This window comes from Perca fluviatilis, chromosome 2 (assembly GCF_010015445.1).
Source record: "Perca fluviatilis chromosome 2, GENO_Pfluv_1.0, whole genome shotgun sequence".
NCBI lineage: Eukaryota > Metazoa > Chordata > Actinopteri > Perciformes > Percidae > Perca > Perca fluviatilis.
Window position 1 is genome coordinate 43,871,883 of NC_053113.1, and position 12,622 is coordinate 43,884,504.

At 38.7% G+C, this 12,622-nt stretch overlaps 1 protein-coding gene across 7 annotated transcripts in view; it reads left to right on the forward strand.

Moving 5' to 3' along the window:
* nf1a (neurofibromin 1a) overlaps window positions 1-12,622 on the forward strand; it is a 393,989-nt gene that overhangs the window by 45,314 nt on the left and 336,053 nt on the right. For all 7 annotated transcript variants that reach the window (XM_039824923.1, XM_039824958.1, XM_039824930.1 and 4 more), the window contains exons 4-6: window positions 6,225-6,415; window positions 8,854-8,960; window positions 10,167-10,234. In XM_039824923.1, the coding sequence (XP_039680857.1) occupies window positions 6,225-6,415; window positions 8,854-8,960; window positions 10,167-10,234 (366 nt within the window). The remainder of the gene's footprint in view (window positions 1-6,224; window positions 6,416-8,853; window positions 8,961-10,166; window positions 10,235-12,622) is intronic.

Sequence of the window (12,622 nt, forward strand, 5' to 3'; positions counted from 1 at the left end):
TGAACAGTCCACTTCTAAACAGTTCTACCAACTACTCTACCCCAAAACCGGTTTTCCCATTTGCATTCAGACTGGCCAAGTGGCCGTAGGAATTGACCTTTTGTTATGACAGCCATCTAACTACCACTATGCGGAACAGGGAAAAGACCCTGCCCTGAAGTAGGAGCTGAAAGAGTTACAGGAACTGTGGCCAGAAGAACTTAATTATCCCCAAATTGGTCCAGTCGGAACAGGAGAAAAAAAGGGTTCTAGGAACGTTATGTTCTAGGAACTGCAAAAATCCCTCCGGTCAGAAAGCGGCTTATGACGGCGTATTAGGGCCATTGCAAGAAAAATAGTTATGGAGCCAGGGGAGGAGCTATTATTTAGAGATTAAAGTTGCACATTTACAAGAAAAAACTTGGATATTCTCTGAGATTAAAGTCGAAATTCACGAGACGGGCGCAGTCGGAAAGCAGCAAAGACCCGCCTGGTGGACAATCCAGATCAGACTCACTGGACTACAGTAGAGGAAGTTATACGTGTCTGTTTCAAAAGTATGACAGCGTCAACGCTTCACTTCAGGCTCAGAGGCTAAAGTTAGTAGTAACTTGCACTGATGCTTAGTGACTTTGTCGCTAGATTTAGCGAATTTTGGGACCCCCTTAGCGACTTTTTTTCACAAAAGCGACTAGCAACAAGGTTTTTCTCTCTTGTGACCTCCAAAATAGTCACCTCTCTCTTCTGTTCTGTGACTGAGGAGCAGCCACCCCTCACAGGACGTTGCAATGTTGACGCTAAAACCTTTTTGCTGCTTGAAAAGTAAACTTTCACTGTTCTCCTATTACATGATTGCTACCGGCCGAGCCTTCCCCTTTAAGACAGGTAGCCATGTGGGCAACGTGTGTATGTGACGTAACGTTAGTCCGACAGGGTTTGTTATGGGAAGTGAGGCTCTCGGTGTGTAGAAAAGTACCGTAAGCGGCAGCTGCCGTTGACACAGTGATGCAGATGCTTTTCCATGGGTAGTAAAGCTACAGTAGTCAGTGTTTTATGTTCGCTGCAAAGATGAACTAAATCCAGGGCTCCAGACTGCGACCAAATGGTCGCATTTTGCGACCAAAATTTTAGAGTGTGCGACTGAATTTTACATCCAGTCGCACATGTGCGACCAGCAAATTTGCTGTCGAAATTTCGGTACCTGAGCGCAAGCTTATCTGTCCTCTCTGAAAATTGACAGAGAGCGGTGCGCTCCGACACAAACACACACACACGCAGAGGTGCGATCGGCGCAAACTACGTCGGCTGTTTTGTTGAAGTCACAGTGAGTGATGCCGATAAAGTGGTTTCAAGTATGGTTACAGTTTTTAAAAACTTCACACATACAGCGTTTGCTGCAATATGATATTAAAAACAGTCACGGTGCTGTTGACGTTACACTTCCTCTGAGACAAGCAGCAGGCTCAACTGTGTGCAATTGTGCCCTGGCGACTGACTGACAGGCTGAGGTTGTAAGGCAAGGCAACTTTATTTCTACAGTTCCTTCCAGCAACAAGGCAACTCAAAGTGCTTTACATGAAACATTAAAGAGCAATTGAAAACAGTCATGATGAAAATACAACAGGCTAAACAAGTTACAGTGAGTAAGAAATGAATAATTATTCAATTTAACAGGTTGTAGGGATGGGTTTGGGAGGAGAGAGGGAGGGTTTTATTTAATTTTTTGTTTAATTTCTTTAGAGTGTAACAATAAAATAACAATGTTCTAAGTACATAGGATAAACAGGTTTGGAATTATTTTTACAACTGAAATAATTGTTTTGTAATTACAGAGGGAAAGTACCAAAAAAATGTACCATAATTTCAGGTATCTGTACCAATATTGGTTCAGATAGCCTAAACAATACATGTTTAATTTTAAGGTGAATTCATTGTAGTTGCAGACCAGAGCTGGTATAGTTTTAAAATATTTTGTTTACTGTCATGACAGCAATGGTGCCTTCTATGTTACATCTTCAAAAGTGACACTGAATTTGAAACAGCACATTGTAATTTCTGCATCTATTATCAAAGTATTTATTAGTAATACAGTGGAAATTAGTAGAAATGTGAATATTTGGTTAGCATGTTGATTTACGGTGTGTGTCCCTAAATGTTGTGGTTGCGCCCCTAAAATTTTCAGTAGGGGGCCACTGTGCTCCTAGTGAAAAAAGTTAGTCTGGAGCCCTGAAATCACCTGATTAATGCAACGTTATCACGACATCTCCCGTTCATTTTTCACTGCAGAAAGCCGCTACCAGCCAGGCTAAAGCTAATATAATTTGCCTAAAGAAACAAGGTGTCGGTCCCAACTAACGTTAGGGTTCGGAGCTGCGAAGCTGGAAACGTAACTAATCTACAACAGCAGTCTGTGTCTGATGTAATGTAATTTACACTGATTTAAGTGTTCTGGGATACACTGTTTGTTGCTGGTGTGTGAGATGCAGGTCTGCATGCACAGCGAACCACCAATCACAAACAATGTTGATCAATTTATCAAACAAACAAGCAGGCCCTGCTAGTCGACTACAACTTGAAATTTAGAGGCAGCAACTTGCATGCATAATTAATGTCATTCACTTTAGCCTGTATTGATAGTATTATATGAATACAATGGTGTAATGTCAGTCAAGCAGTGTTAACTACCTAATTTCCCTATCCAAAATCAGTTCAGAAGAGTAGTCACAGCGCTTACTTGCTTTGCTGTTTGTAAAGCAAACAAAGAACAAAGTTCAACAAAGAATGGTTCACATTCCTTTTTTATTTTCTATGTAGATGCACTCTCCTACAAAATCACCCCAGTAGTTAAGAATGATTTATTATTTCCAAATAGAGCTATTTATGTCATCTTTTAAAAATTAGTCTTTTTTTCTAGTGCTGTCAGTTAAACGCGTTAACGGCGTTAACGCAAACCCATTTTAACGGCGTCAATTTTTTTAGCGCGAGATTAACATTCTTTTTGGCCTAGCAAACTTTGTAGTTTTTTTCACATGCTGTTGCAACAGCTAGTAACGTTAGAAAAACTACAACACCACACCGGATCTAGCTAGACCGGAAACAAAACAACAGGCACGCCGCACACATTTGTTTGGGCTTGCGAGCCGGCCAAAGAGTAGCAGGCTAACGTTATGCTTTGAGTGGATGGCGAGCGCGAGACACCGAAATAGATGCCAATAGGATTCTGAATGGAAAGTTTACTTTTAAAAAGTTGTCGAGGGGGACAGTAGTTTCACGCACACACAGCCTGTACTCCACGGAGAAAGCAGCCACACTGGAACTGCTGCAAAGTGCAAACGCTGTCTCATTAACCGGTGATCACTGGACGTCAGTGAATATTCAAAATTATTTACACAGGAGTTAGTGCACACTATATTGACTATGTATATCAGCATACGGTTTTAGGACTGTTTGTATTGTTTTTTTTACTGTTTTTGTCATTTGGGACATTGTCCACCCCCTTTTCTGTCCAGGAAAATTGTTACATTCCTTATTAGAAAAAATGTAAAGGTTACAAATGTCCTGCTGTGGCATCTGGTTTTGGACCATTTTGTTTGTACTGTATAAGCAAAGTGTAAGTGTTACATCTTAGTTAGGTTAGGTAGGCCTACTTGGAGGAATTGTGCAGTAATGACAGATTCACACATTTTTCTTTTGTTTACAGTAAATAAATACTAAACAATTACAAATCTTAAAGTCAAGTTCATAAAGTAACTTTCTTTTCATTCATTTGATTCCCAATCCAGATACACTGGTAAGAATTGCTTTCCATTGTCAATATGTACTTAAAAACCGTTCTGAAATGCAAAATAATACAATTTTATTCATGTGATAAAACATGCTATTAATCACGATTAACTATATAAATTTGGCGATTAATCACGATTAAAAAAATTAATCGTTTGACATGCCTACTTTTTTCGTATCGCCATATATATCGCAGGAAAAAAACTATCGCAATGTCATTTTTTCCAATATCGTGTAGGCCTACTTTGTAGAATTTATTTTTTTACTTCAAATATGTGCTACCTTAGTAAAATTATAATTGAATATACTCTGAATTCCTGTATTGAGTTTGTGATTATTTGGCTTAAGATTTCTATTTCTTTCGATCTACCTTGCCACTAAGCTTTATGCAAATTATTGCACAATGTTGTCACAGATATGCAAATGAGCGTATGATGTCATCTAGCTACTTTTAGCGACTTTTGGAGATAGTGCTAGCTACTTTCATTGGAAAACAGTTGGCAATACTGTGCTGGTGGTCTTGCTGTGGGATTAACTGTATTAAAAGAACATGCCAACTTATTGGGACTTTAGCTTATTCACTGTATCCCCCAGAGTTAGATAAGTCCATACATACCCTTCTCATGTTCGTGCGTGTTGTAACTCTGTCCGACGGCCCCGCCGGTAGCTGAGCCTAGCACAGATCCTGAAGGTAATCGGTTCCAACTAGCCTACTGCTCCAAATAAGTGTTTGGAATGTTGTGATTTGTATAGTCAGAGCGTGTACAAATAACAAGGTCACATGAGACACCATCTTCTAATCGTATATAAATTGGGAACTATATTCTCAGAAAGGCGAAGCATTACTACTCTGCTCGGGGGCTTCTCAGGTGCTGCAAGCATATCACTCCACCCAAGTAGCAGTGCTTCGCCTTTCTGAGAATATAGTTCACAGTTTATATACGGTTAGAAGATGGCTGTGTCTCATGTGACCTTGTTATTTGTACACGCTGTGACTATACAAATCACAACATGTAAATAGGAAAATGTTGGCGTAATTTTGTCACTTATTCGGAGCAGTAGGCTAGTTGGAGTTGATTACCTTCAGGATACGTGCTAGGCTAAGCTACCGGTGGAGCCGTCAGACAATTACAACACACACGGAGATGAGAAGGGTATGTATGGACTTATCTAACTCAGGGGGTTACCGTGAATAAGCTAAAGTCCCAATAAGTTGGCGTGTTCCTTTAACAAACTGAAATGCTCCCTGAACGTCATTTATCAGAGTTTGGTTGTTACCCCTGTCTGTTGCAGTCTCCTCCACTCCATATCTTTATAATGGAGCTACCCGGATATAACTGCTAATGGAGCTAATCGTTGCTAACTGAGCCTTCAGTTCTCGTTCTCCGTGCCTGAATCCATGTATTTATGGACTTGAGCCCGAATAAGTTGGATGTAAAACTTTTAAACTACAACTAAGAGGTGTTTTGAATAACAGAAACCTTCAGATGAGATCTTAATGAATGCAATAAGGACATATATAGTAGCCTGCAAAAAAGTGTGTTTACGATCTCCAAAACACAGACAGTGTTGAGATTTTTAATAACATGTATTAAGGTTAAGTTACAAAGTTACATATAATAGCCTATTTGGGCTCCGGGTATTCAGGTATTTTATCTGCTATCATAACATTTGACAAACCAACCAGATTTAATTGACAAAGCACATCATGGCTACACTTCATACGTATTTTTTTTTATCATCTTAGTCTGTTTGATATGTAAATAGTTATTTATTTCGAAATTATCTGTTAATGTTATGTATCCTAGTCATTGTTTTCAATAAATAGTTCATAAACCTTTGTTTGACTAGTTTTTACTGAACTTGAGACAAGAACAAAAGTGCAATGATTCAACTAACAAAAGGAGATTTGACTTGGGGGGCCTCTGGACAGATGATTGGAATCATTGGGGGCAACCCCAGTAGGTCCCTGTTGCCAATATACCTTGTAAGAAGTTAAGATTAAGATAACCTTGAAGTATCGATCTTTTATTATATAAATTGCACATGCTTAACAATCCCATTTTGCATCAATAAAATAGAAGTGAGATGAACAAATAGAAATGTATCTTTTTAGATAATAGATGTTGACAAGTTTTTTTAGGGGCATAATTTGAAGTTGGAAAAAGGGTAAGAAATTGCAATATATCGCCATAACGTTTAAAATCGCAGTAATATTGTAACATAATGATTGTGATAATATCGTATCGTGGGGCCTCCGGTGATTCCCACCCCCAATTTAGAAGGGTAGTTAAACAATTGGCTGATAGCAAAAACACTGAATTCTATAACAATAACAAAGAAATTGTATTTTTGGTGATGTCTGGCTGACACCTGTTCACTGAGTAAGCCCAGTATTGTTATTTTAGGTGTTTGTGACGTAGGATTTGACTGTCTTTCTCCTCTCTGTCCTCCCTCATTAGCAATCCAAGGACTGCTTACGTCTGGATGAGACCATGCTGGTCAAACAGCTGCTTCCAGAGATCTGCCATTTCATCCATACATACCGTGAGGGTCACCAGCACGCCGCTGAGCTCAGGGCCTCAGCTTCAGCCGTCCTTTTCTCTCTGAGCTGCAACAACTTCAACGCCGTCTTTAGCCGCATCTCCACCAGGTAGCTCACTTACCCAGTTTGTCATAAGGCCAGGTTGCTGGAATAGCATGTCAGGGTACCCGTGGGGTCCTAAGTAGGAATGTCCCGTTCAGCTTTTTTGAGCCCCCGATCTGATGTTTTAAATATTGAATATCTGCTGATACCAAGTCCCGATCCAATACTTATTTGCTCAGATCATAGAGCTGCACAAAAAATTTACAAAAATAACTAAGTAAACAAAGTAACTAAAATATGTCTTAAGCTTAATAAATGTAACTTAGTGCAGCAATTTAGTTTTTTCTCTCAACACCAAAACAGTTCTCTTTAGGATCCCAGCAAACCCCCAACCAAAAAATAGTTTAAAGTTCCCCCCTCGACAACAAAAACTAAACTTAGTGACACATCTTGCGCTTAATGGTCAATCTATGATAAAACTAAACTTAGTAATGCCTCTTGCGCTTCATAATCAGTCTTTGAATTTCTTCTCGTGTTTACCGATGTCAGCTCCAGGGAATAACAGCCTGTAAACGTGGTTTCCTGGTGGAATCACGAAGGAAAGTTGGAGAATTGGAGTAATCTGCTTAGGTAAAAAAGGATGACTAAGAAAGACTTTTTTTTCCCTTGTTGCCAAGGGCTGACAAGCGATCAGATACTCTGGACAGACACTGGTAAGTGGCCGTGCTCATGTTGGTTTGAAAGTATTGAATTTTGGGGCGCCCAGATAGCTCAGTTGGTAGAGCAGGTGCCCATATATAGAGGTTTACTCCTCGACTCAGCGGGCCCTGGATCGACTCCGACCTGCGTCCCTTTGCTGCATGTCATTCCCCCCTCTCTCTCCCCTTTTATGTCTTCAGCTGTCCTGTCAAATAAAGACCTAAAATGCCCAAAAAATTATTGTTTAAAGAAAAAGAAAAGTATTGAATTTTGTTTAAGTTTACAAAGATCTTAATTTTTTTTCTTGTCAACAAAATTAACTATTTAACAATGTAATGCAAACCAACTAAACACATTTCCTGACATTTTGATATTTTTTTATATATTTTGATTTGTTATGCATTTACGTATTAGAAAATATAATTTTAATATCATGATAATGATTTCAATCATACGGTTCCAGCCCTACTGAAGTATGTTGATGTTGAGCAGGGTGATGCTGGAAAAGAAGTTATGTGCTCAAGAATTTTCATTACAGGGCTCCAGACTGCGACCAAATGGTCGCATTTTGCGACCAAAATTTTAGAGTGTGCGACTGAATTTTACATCCAGTCGCACATGTGCGACCACAAATTTGCCCCCGTTTTTTACACGTTAAATGTCGAAATTTCGGTACCTGAGCGCGTAAGCGCAAACTTATCTGTCCTCTCTGAAAATTGACAGAGAGCGGTGCGCTCCGACACACACAAACACGCAGAGGTGCGATCGGCGCAAACTACGTCGGCTGTTTTGTTGAAGTCACAGTGAGTGATGCCGATAAAGTGGTTTCAAGTATGGTTAGTTTTTAAAAACTTCACACATACAGCGTTTGCTGCAATATGATATTAAAAACAGTCACGGTGCTGTTGACGTTACACTTCCTCTGAGACAAGCAGCAGGCTCAACTGTGTGCAATTGTGCCCTGGCGACTGACTGACAGGCTGAGGTTGTAAGGCAAGGCAACTTTATTTCTACAGTTCCTTCCAGCAACAAGGCAACTCAAAGTGCTTTACATGAAACATTAAAGAGCAATTGAAAACAGTCATGATGAAAATACAACAGGCTAAACAAGTTACAGTGAGTAAGAAATGAATAATTATTCAATTTAACAGGTTGTAGGGATGGGTTTGGGAGGAGAGGGGAGGGTTTTTTTTTTATTTTTTTTTTAATTTCTTTAGAGTGTAACAATAAAATAACAATGTTCTAAGTACATAGGATAAACAGGTTTGGAATTATTTTTACAACTGAAATAATTGTTTTGTAATTACAGAGGGAAAGAAACCAAAAATGTACCATAATTTCAGGTATCTGTACCAATATTGGTTCAGATAGCCTAAACAATACATGTTTAATTTTAAGGTGAATTCATTGTAGTTGCAGACCAGAGCTGGTATAGTTTTAAATTATTTTGTTTACTGTCATGACAGCAATGGTGCCTTCTATGTTACATCTTCAAAAGTGACACTGAATTTGAAACAGCACATTGTAATTTCTGCATCTATTGTCAAAGTATTTATTAGTAATACAGTGGAAATTAGTAGAAATGTGAATATTTGGTTAGCATGTTGATTTACGGTGTGTGCCCCTAAATTTTCTGGTTGCGCCCCTAAAATTTTCAGTAGGGGGCCACTGTGCTCCTAGTGAAAAAAGTTAGTCTGGAGCCCTGCATTACCAGATAAAGGGTAAAAACCTGAGTTAATTTTTTTGAATCTCTCTGACTGCATTCAAAGCAACAAAATTCATGTGTGCTTTTGGTGTCTCCTCAGGCTACAGGAGCTGACGGTATGCTCTGAGGACAATGTGGATGTTCATGACATAGAGCTGATGCAATACATCAATGTGGACTGCTCCAAGCTGAAGAGGCTGTTACAAGGTTCGCTTTTAATATTCACGCAGGTTTACATTAAAGTGATGGTTCGGAGTAATTTCACCCTAGGGTTCTAGAATATGCACTCGACCGGGAGCAAACACCCTCAGAAGCTTTTTACCTGGGTCGAACATTGGGATGAAGGAAAGCGTTATCAGCTGAATAGTTTACGCTTAGAAGAATATCCCAAATCTTACCCATAATTGACGAAACGTTCAAAGACAAATATAGTATGGAATACCACCATAAAACGATGGATTGTAAAAATTTGAAGACATTCGAGAAGTTTATGTAAATAACACTTACTGGCTTCTGCTCTCTGCTGCTGCTGCCGCTGCTGTTACAAGAAGATATCAGAGTAGCTTACATTAATAACACCGAAAAGAGTTGCAACAAAAATTATTTATAATTTAATGATTAAATAAGGTAATGTACTCCAAACTTACCTCAATTATTACTTGTCTCCTGCTAGTTATACTACAGCACTTACTTTAAAAAATAAGTTAAATAAAAAAATATTTTTGTTGCATCTCTTTTCGGTGTTGTAATTTGTAGATGTCCCTAAGCACTCTTACTGCCCGGTAGTAACAGCAGCAGCAGCAGCAGCAGAGAGCAGAAGCCAGCAGGCAAGTGTTATTTACATAAACTTCTGGTGTACTTACAAACTTTACAATCCATCGTTTTATGAGTGCATAACCTATTTGTACTACTGTAGACGCTTGGTATCATTTCGGGCATTATTAGTGGGGTAATGTTAAGAGACACTTCGGATCCATTAGCCTCTGCGCTAAGCTATTCAGCGGCTAACGCTACTCTACGCTAACTCTCCCAATGTTAGACCCAGGTGAAAAAAGCTTCTGGGGGGGTGTTTGGCTCGAGGTCATGGTGCAAAGGACCCTAGGGTGAAATTACTCCGAGCCATCACTTTAAGGTCAGAACTTCTTAAAGGAAGTTATGTTTTAGAAGTTGTTACACATTTCAGATCTGTCTTATTTTCTGAGAGCTTGTCTTGGGTGTAGGCCACTGAAAATTCTAATAGATTGTAACAATGTAACAACATTCTTAGGGCTGGGTAAAGAATTGGTTCTTCTTCAAGGGTCCTTGATGTAAAAAATCTGTTACATGAAAGCCAGAAGTGATGAAGAAATTGAGATCGAGGTTGAACCAATGTCTGTTATGTATGTGTTAATTCTGTTATTTGTTTTCTTCCAGAAACTGTGTTGAAGTTTAGAGCTCTCAAGAAGCCTGCCCAGCTAGCAGTCATCAACAGTTTAGAGAAGGTACTCTGTCCAAAAACTATAATACTTGACATTTGAATTGCTTTTACAAAACTTTGACTCTTCTGTGTAATAGTGCACTGTCACAATAAGTGTAGTGATTGTTATGCTATTAGGGATCAATGGATATGTTTTTTTTGTGTGTTTTTTTTAGAGCCAATACTGATTGTTAGTTTAAAAAAGTTCGGGGTAGGGATGCACCGATCTGACTTTTTCAGTCCCGATACCGATGCCAGGGCTTTGTGTATCTGTCCATACCGATCCGATACCGTTGCTGAATTAATAATAAACTGTATACCTTCCTTCCACCATGTGGAAGAGACAAAAGGCACTTTCCTAACTAAATGTTACTTTTCTAACTAAGACAAAATAACATAGATGTAATGTATTGAATTCTTATTTATTTGTTATTTAAAAAACAATTGTGCATTCAAATCGAAAATATAATGTAATCAAACTTCTTAAAATAAATTTAAATAAATAACAATAATGGGCCTTCAATAATGGTCATTTATTCAATTTTTATTTATTTTAAATTTTTATATAGGTTTATTATGGCTTCTACTGTCAGGAGTATATAGAATATCACAAAAACATGTTAATGTCATCATGTTTACTAAAAGCTTTGATTACAAAAGGGTTTGGCTCCACGACATTATGCAATAACTTTATATGAAGGAGAATCCATGAAACGGTTACTTTCTGTAGCTTCTCTAAACTATTTTTATTGTGCAAACTGCAAAGTAGTAAAATAAACTCAAATGGAAATGAATAGCCTACACATACAAACAACTTTAACATTGTTTCCCTTTCAAAACTAAATAGTTGTAAGCTAATTGTATAAACACTACCTTGGCCACAGGTAAGTTAGGTTGTTGTAGTGTGGTTGTAGTGGGCGACTGAACGTAGCTCCGCTGTCAGCCTCCTTCGCTGTTTGAACAATGTTAGTAGGTTGGCGGACGTATTTCAGCGAGGCAAGGCATCTTAAATCCAATGTTTTAATCATTGCTCTGAACCCGTCTTTCTCAACGGTCTGTAGCAGCACCGTAGGTGGATTGTTATTGCGTTCATAATGTTGCTCCGCTGCATGCTTGAAGTGACACGTCTTTAACGTTAGCACAGTAACGTTAGCACGGTAACGTTAGCACGGCCAAGTAACGTTAGAGCGACGGGCAACAACAGTGGCTAAATTATGTCTGATTTTTTTAGAAAAAAGAAAAACTTCGGAACAACAGACGGCTCCTCTCTTGAGCACACGTTCTGGTGTATCTCCAGTCTTTCTTCGTCCTCTAGCTAACTTTCTTCTCGGTTCTTTAATGTGCAGTAGCGACTGGAATCTCTCCCAGCTTAACAGACTGTTATGCTACCTGGCTAGCTAGGCTAGCAGCTATAATGTTACCCAGCATGCCGTTGGGCGGTGTACATTTGTAAATGTAAAATTATTAGTGTTAGAAACTGTTTAAATCACAAATTGTTATATGCTATATGTTTTATCCTTTTAAAGAGAGTTAGTTGTGGGTTATTAATTGTTGTGTTATAAAGTTACTACGTATGTATGAAGGGTACGCAGTTAACAGGGGTCCCGGTGCTGCGACGGAGGAAAAGAAATGATAAAACTGGATCGGCCCGTTGATATGTTAATTTTTCCGATCCCCGGTCCAGCTATTTTGTCAATATCGGGGCCGATATCCAATCCTAATATCGGATCGGTGCACCCCTAGTTTGGGGAGGGGGTTACTCTACAATTCTCTGGTTTATCAGTTAAGTGTATGAACTACACTTACACAATACAGACTACTAACAGTGACAAAGAGAATGACAGCTGACTCTGATATGAATTGGCTGACTCGGATATGAATGCGCAACTGCGTGGGACAGGTCCACATTAAATATCTCTGGTTAGGGCTTGGCGATATGGAGAAAATCAAATATCACGATATTTGTGGCCAAATACCTCGATATCGATACTGCAACGATATTGTAGTGTTGACTATTGGTGCTTTCACAAAATATTGACACTTTTTTCAGATTTTAGATAAATAATCAGCAGTAATGTGGATATAATGACTAAATGGGTAAAGGCAAATAATAGAACAGTTACAACAGTCTGGTAAATTCAGAAAATGACATCACTTTACTGTAATGCAGCCTTTAAGACCAGGAAAAGACAACACTTATGTTATATTACAAGATTACGATATCCAAAATCTAAGACGATATCTAGTCTCATATCACGATATCGATATAATATCGATATATCGCCCAGCTCTATGTCTGGTGTATGAAATATCTCCTCACTGTGCAGCATGTTTTTAAATAATAAATGTTATTTGTTTTGCCTTTCGCCTTTCAGGACACCCAAGGACACCTTACAAAACATTAATTAAAACA